The sequence below is a fragment of the Lagenorhynchus albirostris genome, chromosome 7, assembly GCF_949774975.1.
Source record: "Lagenorhynchus albirostris chromosome 7, mLagAlb1.1, whole genome shotgun sequence".
Taxonomy (NCBI): Eukaryota; Metazoa; Chordata; class Mammalia; order Artiodactyla; family Delphinidae; genus Lagenorhynchus; species Lagenorhynchus albirostris.
Window position 1 is genome coordinate 66,369,746 of NC_083101.1, and position 21,109 is coordinate 66,390,854.

At 33.9% G+C, this 21,109-nt stretch overlaps 1 protein-coding gene across 3 annotated transcripts in view; it reads left to right on the forward strand.

Annotated features, from left to right (window-relative positions):
• The window catches only part of CNTLN (centlein), a 331,029-nt gene that overhangs the window by 130,517 nt on the left and 179,403 nt on the right, over positions 1 to 21,109 (forward strand). For all 3 annotated transcript variants that reach the window (XM_060155107.1, XM_060155109.1, XM_060155108.1), the window contains exons 7-8: positions 9,503 to 9,661; positions 13,425 to 13,619. In XM_060155107.1, the coding sequence (XP_060011090.1) occupies positions 9,503 to 9,661; positions 13,425 to 13,619 (354 nt within the window). The remainder of the gene's footprint in view (positions 1 to 9,502; positions 9,662 to 13,424; positions 13,620 to 21,109) is intronic.

A 21,109-nucleotide genomic window follows, 5' to 3' on the forward strand; every position in this document is an offset into this window, starting at 1 on the left:
AATCAATAAAATTAGAAATGAAAAAGGAGAAGTTGCAATGGACACTGCAGAAACACAGAGCATTATGAGAGACTACTACAAGCAACTCTATAGCAATAAAATGGACAACCTAGAAGAAGTGGACAAATGTTTAGAAAGCAATAACCTTCCAAGATGGAACCAGGAAGAAATAGAAACTATGAACAGACCAATCACAGGTAATGAAATTGAAACTGATTAAAAATCTTCCCACAAGCAAAAGTCCAGGGCCAGATGGCTTCACAGGCGAATTCTATCATTTAGAGAAGTGCTAACACAGATCCTTCTCAAAAGCTTCCAAAAATATTGCAGAGGAAGGAACACTCCCAAACTCATTTTACGAGGCCACTGTTACCCTGATACCAAAACAAGACAAAGATACTACAAAAAAAATTACCGACCTATATCACTGATGAATATAGATGCAATAATTCTCAACAAAATGATAGCAAACAGAATACAACAACACATTCAAAGGGTCATACACTGTGATCAAATGGGATTTATATCAGGGATGCATGGATTCTTTAATATACGCGAATCAATCAATGAAGAATAAAAACGATATTAACAAACTGAAGAATAAAAATGATATGATTATCTCAATAGATGCACAAAAAGCTTTTGACATAATTCAACACCCATTTATGATAAAACTCTCCAGAAAGTAGGCATAGTGGGAACCCACCTCAACATAATGAAGGCCATATGTGACAAACCTACAGAAAAGATCATTCTCAGTGTTGAAAAACTGAAAACATTACCTCTAAGATCAGGAACAAGACAAGGATATCCATTCTCGCCAGTATTATTCAACATACTTTTGGAAGTCCTAGCCACAGCAATCAGAGAAGAAAAAGAAATAAAAGGAATACAAGTTGGAAAAGAAGTAAAACTGTCACCATTTACAGATGCCATGATACTATACATAGATAATCCTAAAGATGTGACCAGAAAACTACTAGAACTAATCAATGAATTTGGTAAAGTTGCAGGATACAAAATTAATGCACAGAAATCTGTTGCGTTCCTATTCAATAACAACAAAAGATCAGAAAGAGAAATTAAGGAAACAATCCCATTTACCATTGCAACAAGAGGAATAAATCTACCTAAGGAGGTAAAAGACCTGAACTCAGAAACCTATAAGACACAGATGAAAGAAATCAAAGGTGATACAAACAGATGGAGAGATATACCATGTTTTTGGACTGGAAGGATCAATATTGTGAAAATGACTATACTACCCAAAGCAATCTACAGATTCAGTGATATCCCTAGCAAATTACCAATGACATTGTTTACAGAACTAGAACAAAAAATCTTAAAATTTGTATGGAGACACAAAAGACCCCGAATAGCCAAAGCAATCTTGAGTGAAAAAAACAGCTGGAGGAATCCGACTTCCTGACTTCAGACTATACTACAAAGCTACATTAATGAAGACAATATGATACTGGCACAAAAACAGAAATGAAATATAGGTCAATGGAATAGGATAGAAAGCCCAGAGATAAACCCATGCACCTATGGTCAACTAATCTATGACAAAGGAGGCCAGGATATACAATGGAGAAAAGACAGTCTCTTCAACAAGTGGTGCTGGGAAAACTGGACAGCTACATATAAAAGAATGAAATTAGAACACTCCCTAACACCCTGCACAAAAATAAACTCAAAATGGATTAAAGACCTAAATGTGAGAGCAGACACTATAAAACTCTTAGAGGAAAACATAGGAAGAACACTGTTTGACATAAATCACAGCAAGATCTTTTTTGATCCACCTCCTAGAGTAATGGAAATAAAAACGAAAATAAAGAAATGGGACCTGATGAAACTTAAAAGCTTTTGCACAGCAAAGGAAACTATAAAGAAGATGAAAAGACAACCCTCAGAATGGGAGAAAATATTTGCAAACGAAGCAACGGACAAAGGATTAATCTCCAAAATACATAAACAGCTCATGCAGCTCAGTATTAAATAAACAAACAACCCAATCAAAAAATGGGCAGAATACCTAAATAGACATTTGTCCCTAAAGGACATACAAATGGGCAAAAGGCATATGAAAAGATGCTCAACATCACTAATTACTAGATAGATGCAAATCAGTACTACAATGAGGTATCACCTCACACTGGTTAGAATGGGCATCATCAGAAAATCTACAAATAACAAATGCTGGAGAGGGTGTGGAGAAACGGGAACCCTCTTGCACTGTTTGTGGGAATGTAAATTGATACAGCCACTATGGAGAACAGTATGGAGGTTCCTTGAAAAACTAAGAATTACCATATGACCCAGCAATCCCACTAGTGGGCATATACTCAGAGAAAACCATAATTCAAAAAGAAACATACACCCCAATGTTCATTGCAGCAATATTTACAATAGCCATATCATGGAAGCTTCCTAAATGCCCATCAACAGACGAATGGATAAAGAAGATGTGGTACATATATACAGTGGAATATCACTCAGCCATAAAATGGAACAAAATTGGGTCATTTGTAGAGACATGGATGGATCTAGAGTCTGTAATACAGAGTGAAGTAAGTCAGAAAGAGGAAAACAAATATCATATATTAATGCATATATGTGGAATGTAGAAGAATGCTAGAGATGAACTGGTTTGCAAGGCAGAAATAGAGACACAGATGTAGAGAACAAATGTATGGTCACCAAAGGTGGGGGAAAGCAAGAGTCGGGGGTGGGGGTGGGATGAATTGGGATTGACTATACACTAATATGTATAAAATAGATAACTAAGAAGAACCTGGTTTATAAAAAAATAAATTAAATTTAAATTAAAAAAACTGGAAATGAAAGATAAAGACCTAGTTATTTGCCTATATATGAGTAATTAACATAGCAAACCCCAAAAAAATTTATAGAAAGATTTCTAAAATTAATAACGTGGATTTAGCACACTTGGTAGATACAAGGTCAGTGTAGAAAATTCAAATGCATTTTTTATGCCAGCACAAAAATTAGGAAATAGACTTAAAAAGAATATAATTTATAATATAGGTAAAAATATGAACAGCAAATATAATGAAAGCTATGTGTTACCTTTATACAGAGATCTGTAAAACATTATTGAGAGAAATAGAAAGTCTAGTATGTACAGATAAATACAGAGTTCATGATTTGCAAGACTCAGTATGATAAAGATGTCTATTCTCTCCAAATAGATATTGAGATTCAGAGGAATACAAATTATCAGCAACAGGAAACTATTATTACCCCCAGGCCAGAAGGGGCAAGGAGAGAAGCTTTTACTGGATCTCTGTGAGAAGTCTAGCCCTGGGAGAGAGGCTGACTAATAGGAGAAGTATTCTTAGATACATGAACAGAGACACTGCCAACTGTGGCTCATTGGAGAGGGAGATAGGGAAAGAAATACCTTGACCTCTTTTTCCTTTACCCTCTAATCATGGACCAGCACTTTCAGCTACTCAAATATAAACCCAGAAGAAAGGGAGCCAATGTAATGTAGTCTGTGGAAGTTGGCGTCTCAGGCTAGATTGTAGTCTAGAGTACAGAGAGTAATAGTGTAGAGATGATGAATATTGGATAAGAGAATATGTGGTGCATTCTCCATTTCTGCTCTTTTTCAGAGCTTTCCTGGACATTTATTGCTTAATTAATTTTTCCATATAAACTTTAGGTTAAACTGGCTTATTTCTTGTTTGCTATTTTATTATGGCATCAAATTTAAAAGCAAACTGAAGGAGAATAGCCCTCTTGATGATGTCAGTTTTTCTGTCCCAGAGAATGGGAGTGCCATTACATTTGTTTCAGTACCTTTCTGTCCTTATGAAATGTTTTGTTCCTTATGATGGTTTTGACCTTTCTTCTTAAATTTTTATTCCTAGCTCTTTCATGGTTTTTGTTACTGTTTTAAATGGAATCTTTCTTTCCCCTATAGTTTCCTACTGATTTTCCTTTTATTACTTGTTGTTTTTGCTGTGCTATTCTGTTTTGATGTGTTATGATTTGGTAGGTAAAGTGTCCAACAAAGTTATTTTGATTTTACTGTGAATTGTACTTTTTACTTTTTTCTGTATAATATTTTTTGCCTTGAGTTTTAATTCCTCTGAAATTAATATTGCTATTCTTTTTGGGGGGTTATATTTATATGGTAACAAACTAAGTACATAATTGGTTAGGTATAATGATACATGTGAATTATAAGAAAATACTTGTAGTACGGAAAAGTACAAAGAAGATAGAGGGAAAAAATTAGAATTAAAATACAACCCCAGAGGAATAATAGCCATTAAAATTTTATTAGAATCGTTCTATATTTTTCTCAACACATATTTATAGATTGAAGAGTAGGTAAACAAGTTCTTAGATAAAAGGGACTGTATTGAACATTTTTGTTTGTTTGTTTTTGGCTGCATCGGGTCTTCGTTGCAGCACATGGGATCTTCATTGTGGCATGCGGACTTCTTAGTTGAAGCATGAAGCTTCTTAGTTGCGACATGCGGACTTCTTAGTTGTGGCATGAGGACTCTTAGCTGCTGCATGCACGCAGGATCTAGTTCCCTGACCAGGGATTGAACCCAGGCCCCCTGCATTGGGAGCATGGGGTCTTACCTACTGGACCAGCAGGGAAGTCCCGAACATGTTTTTCTAATAAGTGATAACTTCAGTTTTTGTGATATAATGGAACAATAGACACTGAAGTGAAATTGAAAGAATTATTAAATCTCAGATAATATTTTCTTCTCTATAAGAACCACTAACTATTTTTCTAAAACTAAGAAAGAAATGGCATGAAAAAAACTTTGGAGGTTGATGTAATTATGTTTTTTTTTTTTAAAAAACTACATTTCATCTTGAATTGGATTTGATACCCTGTTACGTACACTTAGTAAAATAGGACATACATTCAACCATTTTAACTCCTTCTCATTTTGCATCTCAGGATTTATAACCTTTATCTCCTCATGCATAACCACAGTGCCTAAAGATATTTAGACTTAGTTTTCTGTATTGCTTCAGTGCTCTTCACTAAACTTTTTACTCTTGATGTGTTTATTCCTATACTCAATTTTGATTCACCTTAAAGGCCCATTTTTACCAGGGCCTTCTCTGTTGCTGGAGTATGCTTTCTCCTCCATTAACATCAGATTTAGCCACGTGGCCTGTGGAATGAGTGTGAAAGTGATGTATATCATGTCCTGGCAAGTGTTTTAAAAGAGTCATTGCTTGAATTGCCTTTACTTTTTGCCCTCTGCCATTAGAGTGGCATATTACTAATGCCGTCTACTGCTCCAGTTTGGGTCTTAGGATAGGGGAGAGCCACATGTAATGTGAGCAAGCAAATCTTTGTTTTTGTAACAGTACGTTTTGGTTTTTTTTTTTTTTTTTGGTAACTGCAAAATAACCTATAGATGCTGTCTGAAACCCTTTGTCAGTCTTTGCTATCAAATTTGATGTCTAAAGGGATATTCCTAATTTCTCCTATGGCTTATTCAATCCCTTAGTAAACATCACTGTAACTGAGCAATACAGTATTTTTAATCAGCTTAACATTCTTCTTCTTTTTTTTAATCTTAAAAAGTATTTATTTATTTATTTTCACACACACACACACACACACACACACACACACACACACACACTGTATTTTATTTTTACAAGAGAGAAATAAACTGACACCAAGCATTGTAAATGGATGACCACAACAAAAGCAACAATGATTGCAATTACCAGACATGAAACACACTCATACTATGTCATAATATTGACAGAAACATAGATCAATGGAACAAGATAGAAAGCCCAGAGATAAACACACGCACCTATGGTCAACTAATCTATGACAAAGGAGGCAAAGATACACATGGAGAAAAGACAGTGTCTTCAATAAGTGTTGCTGGGAAAACTGGACAGCTACGTGTAAAAGAATGAGATTAGAACACTCCCTAACCCCATACACAAAAATAAACCCAAAATGGATTCGAGACCTAAATGTAAGACCGGACACAACATTCTTCTTGAGATGGGAAGAAGTGTCGTTGGTTCTCAGCATCGTCTTAGCTCAATCTACCCTTTCACCCTTTCCTTTATTCTTTTTAATCCGTGTTTGGAGGAACTTCTCAAGTTTGAACCTACCAATTAATTTTACTTTCCATAGTTTTGGTTTGCCTCATAACTTCTCTCATTATGGATTTTAATGCTATTATGACATCTTTCTTTCTTAACAATCTTTCTTCTTTATGTTATCCTTATCATTTCATCCATTCGACAACTGTCTTATCCCATATATCCTAGAAAACAGAGGCTGAGTGAAGGTTACTGATTACTTACTTGAGAGATTCAATTCCAAGGCAGAGTGAGTGAGAGAAGAATAATCTGAGGCAGGGAAGGATAAAGAGTAATTCAAGGAAACACATCATTGTGCTGGCCACTGCTTCATGATGAGCCATGAAGAGACATCAGGTGCATTGAATTAGACACTCAGGTTGATTCTGGACAGACTATAGAAAGAAACCATGCCCTATAGCAATCCATCAGATAGAAAAAACAAAAAAGACAAACAAAAAAACTTCTTGTGTTTTATCTTCCATTGATCAAAGTTTGCTGCTTATACCATGCCTGTGTTGTAGCATTTTATCCTAATCTGGAAGTGGTACAAGGAGACAAATATGCTAGGCATGCAGCTGGTTGACCTCAAGTGATGGAGCCACATAGCTGCATAAATGTTATAGGCTTAAGTGGTTGTTAATAGTCTGAGGCAGAGCAAGGGACTAAGAATCTAGGAGGCTGGTGAGCTGAATCTGAAGAGGTATATAAGATGTGTCTAAGACAACAACCAATATTTAATAGGCTACAGGAACTATGCTAGGTTGTCCATTTATAGCAGTGAGCACAAAAGTCCCTACCTTCACAGACATTTTTGTTAAGATTATCTTCACATCTTGACTTTCTATTGAGATAATTAAGAGAAGTGCAATGGTTTCTTTTTCATACATTTTCTAGACCTTTCTTATAATTCCTTCAGTAACTCCTACTCAGAGGTATAATTTTCCTCTGAGTATGCACAATAAAATTTCTTTTTTCTTAATTCTAAGCACTCCTTTTAAATAATTCCTGTTTGTTTTTCTTTACTTATTTTCAAATGAAGATAGGTCTACACAAGTTCAGTGTTTTCCAGCGGTCCAGATGTATGTTTCCAAAGCCTTATTTGCAGCTTACTTTGATACTGATCAATTTCCACTTTCATTTTTGCAACATTGTTGTACATTCTATCTCATCTACTTTTCAGATGGTGGTGTGAGAAGACACAAAGAAAGAAACATTTATACATAATATAAAATTATGCTTCCATTCCGTTTACTGAGAGTATGCCCAGAAAATAGCACAAGATGAGAGACAAGAATATGCTCTTCTCTTAGTTGATTTTTACTCCCCAACTGTCTCATAGTATGAACATCTCCCAACTCAAGTGTTTCTTCTGATTAAAGATACATATATTTTGTTCCAGATGACCCTTAAATCCAAGCCAATGACTGATTCTGGCCCTCTCTTTAAGAAAAATTATCTTCTATTATTAGAGGAGAACGTTTTCTGTGTTTTATATTGTATTGAAAGATGATATGTATTATCTTCATCATGTCTCCTTTCTAAACACAACATTTACTTAGGTCTCTTGGCTAACACATATCTTGACTATCTGTGCTGATGGAATTTTATTCTACAGCTACTGCTATCTCCTTTGATAATTCTTGCCAGTGTTATTCTTGAAAAATGACAATACTCAGCAAGAATCATTACTATGTGTCTCTTCTCTCCCTCTCTTGTATTATATTTTCTCAAGGCATGTATCATTATTGATTCTCTTCTTTCCCTTCCCCCATTTTTGGACTATTATTTTCTACAGGTTTCAGTTTCTTGAATAGTTACAGAAAAAAAGTGCTATAGTCTAAATGTTTGTGTCCACCCAAAATTCATATGTTGAAATTCTAATGCCTAATGTGATGGCATTAGGAGGTGGGGTCCTTAAGGAGGTGCTTCGGTTATGAGGGTAGAACCCTCTTGTAAAAAAGACCACTCAGAGCCCCCGAGTGCCTTCCACCGTATGAGGATGTAACAATAAGTGTGCGACCTGGAAGAGGGTCCTCACTTGACTATGCTGGCAGTTTGATCTCTAACTTCCAGCCTCCCCAACTGTGAGAAATAACTTTCTGGTTTTTGTAAACTACCTAGTCTGTGCTGTTTTTGTTATATCAAAAGGACGAAGGCAGATGGTGTATGTACATCTATCTGTGTAGGTTCAGGGGTTTCTGTTGTATCTGGAGAATATTAATACTCTAAACCTGTAAAAGAGCAGAGTTCCGGGATTCCCTGGTGGTCCAGTGGTTAGGACTCGGCGCTTTCACTGCTGTGGCCTGGGTTCAATCCCTGGTCAGGGAACTGAGATTCTGCAAGCCATGTGGCAAGGCAAAAAAAAACTAAAATAGAAATTAAAAATAAATAAATAAATAAGCAGAGCTCATTTCTCCCATATTAATATTCATCCATGTTCAACAACTGTCTGCATATCTTTTATGTTTCTTCTTTCTTTTAAGATTTATCTTATGTGAATGAATCACCAGTTTGAGGTTATAAGTAAAGAACAGTCTCCATTAAAAATAGTCTCCAAAATATATACTATAATGTATACTTTTGTGAGATACATCTCTATAAATATCTTTCTCTTCAAATTTATTTTACAACATATTTTCCAGTTTTATATGACCTGTATCACACAGGATTCACCACCACAGGAATCTGGAAACCTCTATCCCAGAGGTGTGGTTTTCTTGGACCCTTAGGGCCATGAAGACTGTCACTCCAGTTCATTTGTCCTTCTACTTACCAAGTTTACCCTGGGTGGGTTGCAAGGAGTGATTTCACCTTGTATTGCTCTCCTTCCTTCTGACAAAAAACCTCATCATTTCCTTCAAGAGGAGTCACAGGAATCCCAGCCTAGGCCCCTGAGGTGACAAACTAGTGGTGCTTTAAGGAACTTTTGTTTGAAAACTTAATTTACCTTTTGGGATTCTTTTTAATACATTTAAGTTTCTATATAATGTAAAATGAAAGGTTGAGTTACCCTGTATTCAGAACTATCTGATAGTTGGCATCAGTGCTTATTAATTCTTGGAACTGAAGTGTAACTTAATTTCAATAAGAAGGTGGTAGTATGACTGTATATCCAGGGTTTTTATTACTATCGAGCTATAAAAGAAAATTGATAAGTATTTGGCTTTGAAAGTCATAGTAGTTCTATCAATACTTTCTAGGTGTATGTGATAAATATTAAATACTTCATATGTTATTTCTCTTGTTAATATGTTTGCCTGCAGTAAAAAATAATAAATGAAAAAACTGGAGGCCGATCTATAACTTTAGATGAACAAAATTATTTAACTAAGATGATCTTTATTCATGCTTCTCTCTATTGCTTGCTTTGCACAGGAAGGAGTTGCAGGAGCTGCAGAATCTGTACAAACAGAACAGTGCACATACAGCACAGCAAGCAGAACTGATCCAACAGCTTCAGCTTCTGAATATGGACACACAGAAGGTACTGAGGAACCAGGAAGATGTTCACACAGCTGAAAGTATATCATATCAAAAAGTATGCTTTTATTCTGTCATAAAAATGTAAATTTATATGTGTGAACTTATAAAAATATATAGAATTCAAATTTTTGCACATTTCAATATTGCTTTATTACTCCCTTTTATATTGCTTCTTCAAAATTAAAAATGAAATATGATTCAATTTGGTAATATTCAAAATTATGTGAGTATTTTTATGGCTGTTAAGGCTGAAACATTTAAAATATACATGCAAATTTATTCTGTAGGATATTGTTTTTATAAATTGGAGTTTTGATATCTACTATGAAACATACTAGAACTGTAGTCCTCAAACCAGGAAGGATTTGGAGAATGGGATTATTCAGCCTTCTATGATGAGAAATTATTCAACAAGTATGATTCTAGTTTATGACCTAAAGCAGTCTTTCAGTTATAGAATTTGCACATTATTTTATTGGCAAATCTGCACAAACACAAATGGGTATGCTGATGAGGTCTTTAGGATCACTATTTTCCAAGGATCTTTCTCTTTATTTTGTGTGTTTCTTTTAAGTAGTCATTTTACTTTACAGTTGTTTAAGGAGCCCCTCAAGAAGGCTTACCCAGATATTTAGGTATGCTGACACAGCAGCAATACTTACAGCTAGTAATTAAAAAACACTTTTATTAAATTCTTTATGTTTTGTGTGGTGTACATATTTATAGAAATAATTTATTTTCTACACAGATCAACCCTATGAGATTGATGTTATTTCCTCTTAATAGTTGAGGCAGCCAAGGCTTAGAGAGGTTAAATGGTGCAGTCTGTGTTATTTGGGGATTATTTCTGTCTAAGCTTACTCTTCTCCTAAAAAAGCACTGTGGAAATTCAACATCTATAATTAATATGAAATAAATAACTATTAAGTAAACTTTAAACACATACTTTCAAATGATGCTTTGTAACTGTGGTTTTTCGACTAAATTCTGTGTTTCCTTCGAGTTTGTCAGGACGAGGATGACACCAAGCATCAGGGTAGTGTCCATCCTCTCCACTTTGAATAGAACAGCTCCACCTTTTTGTTTTATACAGTGGGATTGCCCATTATGCTTTTGTTTCTAAACCAGACTCCGTTGCTAAATTGACTTGAAAAATTGGACCTTATTAGTAACTTTAACTCTTTTCTCTTTTTCACTGTGTAGGTGTTTAACGCAAACCTTTCTTTCTCTTTCTTGATTTTTGCTTGAAAGTCCCTAACCCATGGGAAGTTATATTAAAATATGTCTTTAGGGTTGCTTGTTGTTAAAGTTCATAACTCTTTTCTCTCATGTGCAAATACTTTGCTGTTTCTCCTCTCAGTTAACAAGAGAGAACTGGGTAAGGTGGAAGAAAAAGGCAGTGTTTCCTTTGCTATTTACTTTTTCAATCTTTTGTTCTAAGATTCCTTTTTCAGCTTTGCTTAACTTAAAATTTAAGATAAATTGTTTCAGCCTTAATTCTACTTTTTGGTTGATCCTCCTTAGCAGCCTTTGCAGAGAGCAACCATTTTTTTAATACCCTACCTGAGAACTTTTGTAGATTCTATATCATTTCAAACAACTGAATACTTAAACATTTTTATTTGAAGTGATTATTACGAAAGTAATACATGCTTGTGATAAATTTTCAAAAAATTCAGAAGCGTATAAAAAAATAAAGTTCTCTGCCCTCCTGCCTGAAGCCATTGCCCCAGACTTTACTGATGTTAATATTTGAGAGTGTATCCTAGAGTCCCTCTAGAAGAACAGAATATTTTAAAATTATTTCATCTTTTTAATTATATAAGAATTACATAAATATATTATTATAAAAATTTGAAATGATATAGAAGTACTGATAATGCTAATATAACAGATTTGAGTTCTCTTCCACTCATCCCAGTTCATTTCATTCCCCTCCCCAGGGGTAATCATCTGAGTAGTCATTCCAGACCTTTTCATGCATTATATACTGTGTCTGTGTACATATACACATATCACCAATCTAGGTATCTTACATTTTTAATATTAATTAATTTATCCTATCCTTACTGTTCGTTAACTTGCTGTTTTCAAATAATATGCCTTGAGTATATTTCCATGACAGTATGTATAGCTCTTACTCTCCTCCTCCTCCCCATGCTCCAACAGAAACATGTAAAGTACAGCGTGGATTTACCAGAGTATAATTTGATTACTGAGGTCTCCCTCCTCAACTTTTTTTTATAAACTTCAGAAGGAGGCATTCCACATCTCTTCTACGGTGTCAGTTTTCCCTACTGGATCATTTCTAACCACATAAAAACATGCTGTTGTGTCTCTGATCTGCATGGAAGACCAAAACAATTAAGCAACAACAAAAAACCTGTCTTGACCTTACTATATTCCTTTCCTTCCCTTCCTTTCTTTCCTTTTCCAGCAATATTCCTTGCAAGAGTTAACTTGTCTCAAAGTTCTCTTCTTCCATTCTCTTTTGAACCTATTTCAATCAAGTTTTTGCCCCTTTCACTCCACTAAAATTTCTCTTTGCAGAATCATTTGTGACTCCCATATTGCTGAATTCAGTAATCTTTTAGCAGTCTTCATCTTACCTCACTTACCAGCAACATTGTCACAGTCGATGACTCTATCCTTTGAAACCCTTTTTTTCCCTTCTGGCTTACAGCATATAACAGTTGTGTGATTTTCTTCTTTCAGTTTCTAGCTGTTTCTTTTCTGTTGCTTTCTAGTCTTCCTTAGTCACCCTGTCCTCTAAATGTTAAAATGTTCCAAGCCAAAATCTTAGGACCTCTTTTTTTTCCCTCTCTTTAAATTCATACCCTAGGTGATTTTATCTACTCACCTAGGCTTTCAAAACCATACTGTCTATATGCTGATCACTCCCAGATTTGATTATCTGCTCTGGATCTCTTCCCTGAACTCTAGGAAAGAGTATATCTAATCGCCTACTTAGCATCTTTTAACTTGATGCCTAACGGGCATCTCAGACTTCACATGTTCAAAACTAAGCTATTGTTTGCCCTGCCTTCAGAGGGTGTCTGGAATCCTACTACTTCCCACTACCCCTGCTGTGACCACTAACTTGCATTACCTGAATGTTTGCAGTAGTTTCCTACTTCGTTTCTTTGCTCTTGACCTTACCCACTTTGAGTTTATTCTCAACATAGATGCCAGAATGTTCTTGCTAAAACTTAGTAAGTCAAATCAGGTCATTCCTCTCTTAAATTACCCCCACTGGTTTCTTGTCTGATTAAAAGTAAAAGCCGAAGTCCTTACTACAGCCTGTGAGACTCTACATGATCTGGCTCTGCATTACCCCTCTGATCTCATCTTTGCCTTCGCTTCTTAATCTCTCTGCTTTGGCCACATTTAACTTCGTTTTTTCACTTGAACATACCAGGTATTCTTCACCCTCAAGGTCTTTGCACTGGGTTCCACTGCCTGAAATCTCTTCCCCCAGTTATCTGCATAGATGACCTTTTTACTGCCTTTATTCTTCACCTCTCACAGCTTAAATCCGTTCTTTATCATGAAGATTAATATAGCTAGCTTAAAATGTTTGCAACCCTGTATTACAACTGGCCAATAGAACATCTTGTCTTTTTAACGTCAGTTGGAGTTTTGTATTGGTATGTGATTATATCATTTAGTTTCCCATATGTTTTTATATTGTTTTTCCTCTTAGACTATTAAAATAACTTGAGGGCAATGAGTATGTCATATATAGACCATATGTATAAATATATAGACATAACTATTTTATTGATTATTAATAAATTTGGATATATGTTTTGAAACAGCTTTACAATGAGTTACATATTTGGTTTGAAACCACAAAATCAAGTGAAGCTATGCTCCGACAAAGTGTTGTTAATCTTCAGGATAAGCTATTTCAAAAAGAGCGGGAAAACGCTAAATTAAAAGAAAAGCTTCAGGAGTCACAAGGAGCACTCTATCCTTTACCTCAAGAATGTGATTCAGACCACTCAGAACAGGTGAGACATTTTCTAAAAATGTTACCCAGTATAATATCATATTAAATTTTCTAGCATAATTGACTAAAACACAAAAATTGAATAAATTTGCATATATTAGAATATAAGTGTGGCAGATTTATGTTGTGCTATTTTTTGTACTCTGTAGACATAAATATTGTATACAATGTGGATTCATATAGAAATGCATATAGAAACACAGGGTGTATCTGGTATAGTTATTGGGATGAAAGATTTGGCTGATATATGATAATGAAGAGGAAATTAATAGGTCATGTCCATTTCGAGACGTTTTATTGAATGGGGTAATGGAATGAAAAGAGTATTGAATAGAAAGTCGCATAAAAGTACTTGCCATAATTCCTGGTATGTGGTAGTTAATACCATTTAGTCCCAGTTCTATCACTATCTTGATATATGATTTTGGACAGATCAGTTGACGTTTCTACCTATTCTTGTCCTATTAAGTGAGGTAGTACAAATGTATAGATAAATATGCAGATTCAGGATTCAAATAAACCTGGGATCAAATTATAGCTTTGCCTGTGACCTTTGTGAACTGGAGCAAATTTCTTAACCCTTTAGCCAAAGTTTCTTCACAAATAAAATGTTGATATTAATAGTATCTTTGTCATAAGAGTTTTGTGAGGATTAATGAGGTATAATGCATGTCAAATGCAGAGCCTGTCACATAGAAAATATCCAGTGGTACCTCTTTTAGATAATTTTCAAGGTAACTGTCATCTCTAAATATGTATTATAAAACAATCTTATTCCTATAAAGTTATTTGTTTTTAAGGCACTCAGTACTTCTTTAAGTGTTAGAATTTAAAGAAATGAAATTAACACAAGTTCGTAATTGGGAGCTTAAATGTTTATTAATGATCCTTTAACTTTAATGATCCAGTAATTTTTCAACCCAGCATATTTTGTCTTGCTAACAACTCAAACATTAAGATTTTTTCATTTGTATTGTATTATATTGAATTTTTTGGACATCAGGTGCACAGAATTGGGTTAGTCATAAGACTTGTATCATGACACAGTATTATGTTACATGCATATTTATTTTAATTGTTACTTTTTTGTTATAATAAACACTGTTGGTCCCACCAACTAATTCAAGGGTAGGAAATTACTAATAACTTATATCTACTTGTATCCTTCACCCTTTACTGGTACCCTGATTCTCTCACCAGAGGTAACTACTGAACTATTGATCATTTTGATTATTTTTTAGAAAGTTTTATCTCATATAAATTTATGAGGAAATAGAATATTGTTTAGTTTTGCCATTTATAAAAATGTATCAAATTGTATTGTTTCCTGGGATTTGGCAATTTTGACTCATCACTGTGTTAAGATTCATCTATGATGTTTTGTATAACTTCATTTATTTTGACTGATATAAAATATTCTGTTATATGTGATTATATCATAACTACTTGTCCATTCATTTGTAGATGAGTATTAGGGTTATTTCCAGTTTTTTGCTGTTATGAATAATGCTGCAATTGACATTTTTGTACATGACTCTTAGTACACACCTGCATGCATTTTTGTGGATTAACTATCTCAGAATGGAAATCCTAGGTCTAGGGTGTGAAAATGTAAACTTTCACAAAATACTGGTCACTTATTTTTCAAAGTGGTTTTCATCAATTTCACCTATATCAACAATGCATTTGGCTGTATTTCCTACAATTACTAGTCAAGTGAGTGCCCTCCTCTGCAAAATGTCTATTTATGTCTTTTATCCATTCTTGTACTGGATTTTTTTCTTATTGATTTGTAAAAGTTCTTTAAATGTCCTTGATATTAATCTCTAGTAAGTTGAATGTGTGGCAAGTATCTTCTCTCAGTGTGTACCTTGTCTTTTCATTTTCTTTAACATGTCATATGATAAACAGAAATTCTTAATTTTAATTTAGAAAATTTAATCTTTTATACTTAGAGCTCATTTAAGAAATTCTTCCCTACCCCAAATATGGAAATATTTGCACCTCTGTTTCCTTCAAAAAGTTTTAAAGCTTTGTTTATGTCATTTATGTTCATAATTCATTTGGAATTGTATTTCACATACAGTATAAGGTAAGGATCCATTTTTATTTATTTATTTTTCCCCAAATAGTAGCCAGTTTTTCCAAATCAACCCATTGGATGATCCACTTTTTTTCTTGTGTAGTGCTGGGCTACCTCTATCATATATCCTAGTTCAGTATATTGAGTTTCTTTCTAGACTCTTTTCTCTATATTCCTGGATAATGTTATATCATCTTAATCAGTATAGCTTCATAGTAAGTTTTTATATCTGGTAGATTACTTTCTTACTGTTCTGTAAAGTGTCTTGGCCATGTTGGCACTTAGCACTATAACTTTAAGGATAATTTAGTTTCATGAAAACACTTGAAATTTTTTGTAAATGATTTTATTGAAGTGTAACATACAAATACTAAAGTGTACAGACCTTAAGTGTTTAACTCAATGACGTTTCACAAATTGAACACATCCATATAAATACCGCTCAGATCAAGATGTAGAATATTACCAGTATTCAGTAAACCTCCATAATGTTCCTAATTAGTGGCTACCCCTACAATGTAACCAGCTTTGTCTTCTATCATCATTGATTAGTTTTGCTTCTTTTTGAAACTTACAGTATTTTACCTTTAAACACTCTATATGCTATGGGGTTTTTTTGTAAATGTCGTTTATCGTATTAGGAAGTTCCCATCTAGTCACAGTTTGAAAGCTTTTTCATGAACAGGTATTAATTGTATACAATGTCTTTTAAGATGATGCTAGGGTTTTTCTCATGTATTCTGTTAACATGGTTATTACATTGATTGTTTTTCAGTTATTAATTCAGTTTTGTATTCTTTGAAATAAACCTAACTTTGTTGTAATGTTTTATTATTTTCATATTGCTGGATTCAATTGGCTAATATTTTTCTTAGGATTTTTACATCTATATTTATGAGGGATATTGGGCTGTACTTTTCCTTCCTTGAATGTTTCTTGTTAGATTTTATCAAGGTGATGCTGGTGTCCTAATATGAATTGCAAAGTATTCTCTCTTTTTTACTTCACTAGAAGAGTTTGTATAAAACATATTTCTTTCTTATTAAACACTGAATGCTCTCCTTCTAACATAAGGAACAAGTCAGTTATATTCAACATTGTACTGGAGATTCTAACTAGTACAGTAAGGCAAGAAACAAATAAAATCATGCTGATTAGAAATAAGGAAGTAAAACTCTTTTTATTCACAGAACCTGAGCATCCGTATACAAAGTGTACTGAATCTATGATGAAACAACTAGAAATAGTAGGAAAATTTAGCAGTGTTGCAAGATACCATCAATTTACAAAAGTCAATTATATATCTAAATATTAGAAACAAATAATTAGAAATTGAAATCGAAAAAGACCATTTATAAGAATATCAAAACTTGTGTAATAATTAAGGATAAATTTGATAAAATATGAAAAGTACAAAACATACCAGAGGGAAATTAAAAGACATATGTAAGTGGACAGCTAGGCCAAGTTCATGAATCAGAAGATACAATGTTGTCAAAATGTCAGTTCTCCCCAAATTGATCTATTTATTATGTAATCCCAATCAAAATTCCAGAAAGCTATAGTTTTTAGATAAATACAAGCCAATTCTAAAATTTATAGGGAAATGCAAGGGACCTAAAAGAGCAAAATAAAGTATTGGGTTAGCTAAAAAGTTCATTTGGGTTTTTCTATAAGATGTTATGGAAAACCCTGAATGAACTTTTTGACCAACCAAATAGTAAAACATAAAGTTGGAGGACTTAACACTACCCAATTTTGAGACCTATTTATCAAGCTAAAAAAGGAAAAATGGTGTGGTATTGGCGTAATGATTGACAAAATAATTGGTATAACAGAATAGAGTCCAGAAAAATACCCACTAATACATGTCGCTGTATAGTACCTCTTGAAATGCGGGTACTGCAAGTCACTTTGTTCTTTTTCAAGGATGCTCTGTAGACTCTTGCTCTACTGCTTTTTTATAGAACTTTTAGTATTAGCTTGTCAACTTTACAAATAAATATTCAGTTAGAAATGTTTCTAATTTCCCTTGTAATTTTCTTTTTACCCCTTTGGTTATTAGAAAATGTGTTATTTACTTTTGAAATGTTTGTGTTTTTTCCTTGTATATCTTATTTTTATTCACTTCTAATATACTTCCATTATGGTCAGAGATAGTGTTCTATAAGATTACTGTATTTGGAAATTTATTGAGACTTGTTGTATGGTCCAGCATATAGTTTTGATGAATGTACTATTTATACCTGAAAATAATTTTTAATCTGCAAGTATTGACTGGGGTGTTCCTTAAATATCGATATTAATTTTGTCATTGCGGTTGACAGTGTTCAGATCTTCTGTCTTTAGTGATTTTTATCCTTAGTTTTTAAAGCAGTTTTGCTTTCAGTTGCTGAGAGAGGTGTTAAAATCTTCCAGTATGATTGTAGATTTTTCTGTTTTCCCTTTAGTTTGTCAACTTTTGCTTCATGTATTTTAAAACTGTTTTATTAGGGGCATATACATTTATGATTGTCATTTCTTTCTAATTAAATGAACCCTTTGCTATTGTAAAATGTCACTTTTAACTATAATAATATTCTGTTGACTTGAAATCCAATTTTATGATGTTAATATAGCCAATCAGTCTCTTTAATGGTTACATTTTCCATGGGAGGATTACCTTTTTCTTATTCTTTAAATTTCCATCTATAGGTGTCTTAATATTTAAAGTGTGTATACAGAGTAAGATTCTGTTTTTTATTCATTCTGACAATTTCTTCCATTTCATTGCAGCATTAGTACACTTAAATTTAATTATTAATATGGTTGGGTTTAGGTGTACCATCTTACCATTTGTTTTCCATTTGTCCTATTTTTTGTTCCTCTGTTCCCATTTCCTTCCTTTTTCTGGATTAATTGACTGTTTATATATTTTTACAAAGCAATTTAAAAACATCACTTTTCTGTCTTCTGGACTCCACTGTTTCTCACAGTATCACTGGAAATTTGTTTCATTGTTCACTTAAATGTGATCTGTCAGTTTTGGCTGGCTTTTTTCCTGAATATTTAACCTTTGGTTTTAAGCACTTTAACTGTGATGTTCCCAGGTACGATTTTCATTGTAGTCATCCTTCTTGCAGTTTGATAAGCTTCTTTTTTTTTTTTTAAGGTTAGACTTTATTTATTATCCATATTCTATTTCCTGGGGATTTAAAAAAAATTTTAACAACTTTATTGAAGTATAATTGCTTTACAATATTGTGTTAGTTTCTGATATATAACAAAGTGAATCAGCTATATGTATACATATATCACCATATCCCCTCCCTCTTGTGTCTCCTTCCCACCCTACCTATCCCACCCCTTTAGGTGGTCACAAAGCACTGAGCTGATCTCTCTGTGCTATGCAGCTGCTTCCCACTAGCTATCTATATTACATTTGGTAGTGTATATATGTCAGTGCTACTCTTTCACTTCATCCCAGCTTACCTTTCCCGCTCCCGTGTCCTCAAGTCCATTTTCTACATCTGCATCTTTATTCCTGTCCTGCCACTAGGTTCATCAGAACCATTTTTTTTTTTAAGATTCCATATGTATGTGTTAGCATACAGCATTTGTTTTTCTCTTTCTGACTTACTTCGCTCCATATGACAGACTCTAGGTCCATCCACCTCACTACAAATAAGTCAATTTCATTTCTTTATTTGATGGAGTAATATTCCATTGTATATATGTGCCACATCTTCTTTATCCATTCATCTTTCAGTGGACACATAGGTTGCTTCCATGTCCTGGCTATTGTAAATAGTGCTGCAATGAACATTGTGATACATGATACTTCTTGATACTTTTCTCAGGGTATATGCCCAATAGTGGGATTGCTGGGTCATATGGTAGTTCTATTTTTAGTTTTTAAGGAACCTCCATACTGTTCTCCATAGTGGCTATATCAATTTACATTCCCACCAACAGTGCAAGAGGGTTCCCTTTTCTCCACACCCGCTCCAGCATTTATTGTTTGAGATTTTTTGATGATGCCATTCTGACTGGTGTGAGGTGATACCTCATTGTAGTTTTGATTTGCATTTCTCTAATGATTAGTGATGTTGAGCAGCTTTTCATGTGCTTCTTGGCCATCTGTATGTCTTCTTTGGAGAAATGTCTATTTAGATCTTCTGCCCATTTTGGGATTGTGTTGTTTGTTTTTTTAATATTGAGCTGCATGAGCTGTTCATATATTTTGGAGATTAATCCTTTGTTGCTTCATTTGCAAATATTTTCTCCCATTCTGAGGGTTGTCTTTTCATCTTGTTGATGGTTTCCTTTGCTGTGCAAAAGCTTTGAAGTTTCATTCGGTCCCATTTGTTTATTTTTGGTTTTATTTCTCTTACTCTAGGAGGTGGTCAAAACAGATCTTGCTGTATTTATGTCATAGAGTGTTCTGCCTATGTTTTCCTCTAAGAGTTTTATAGTGTCTGGCCTTACATTTAGGTCTTTAATCCATTTTGAGTTTATTTATGTGTATGGTGTTAGGAAGTGTTATAATTTGATTCATTTACATATAGCTGTCCCGTTTTCCCAGCACCACTTATTGAAGAGGATTTCTTTTCTCCATTGTATATTCTTGCCTCCTTTGTAAAAAAATATGGTAACCATATGTGCGAGGGTTTGTCTCTGGGCTTTGTATCCTGTTTTATTGATCTATATTTCTGTTTTTGTGACAGTAATATACTGTCTTGATTACTGTAGCTTTGTAGTATACTCTGAAGCCCAGTAACCTGATTCCTCCAGCTCTATTTTTCTTTCTCAAGATTGCTTTGGCTATTCGGGGTCTTTTTGTGTTTCCATACAAATTCTGAAATTTTTTGTTCTAGTTCTGTGAAAAATGCCATTGGCAATTTGATAAGGATTGCATTAAATCTGTGGATTGTTGTGGCTAGTATAGTCATTTTCACAATGTTGATTCTTCCAATAAAAGAACATGGTATATCTCTCCATCTGTTTGTATCATCTTTAATTTCTTTCATCAGTGTCATATAGTTTTCTGCATATAGATCTTTTGTCTCCTTAGGTAGGTTTATTCCTAGGTATTTGATTCTTTTTGTTGCCGTGGTAAATGGAATTGTTTCCTTAATTTCTCTTTCAGATTTTTCATCATTAGTGTATAGGAATGCAAGAGATCTTTGTTTGTTAATTTTGTATCCTGCTAGTTTATCAGATTCATTGATTATTAGCTCAAGTAATTTTCTGGTAGCATCTTTAGGATTCTCTATGTATAGTATCATGTCATCTGCAAACAGTGACAGTTTTACTTCTTCTTTTCCGATTTGGATTCCTTCTTTTCTTTTTCTTCTCTGATTGCTGTGGCTAAAACTTCCAAAACTATGTTGAATAAAGTGGTGAGAGTGGGGAACCTTGTCTTGTTC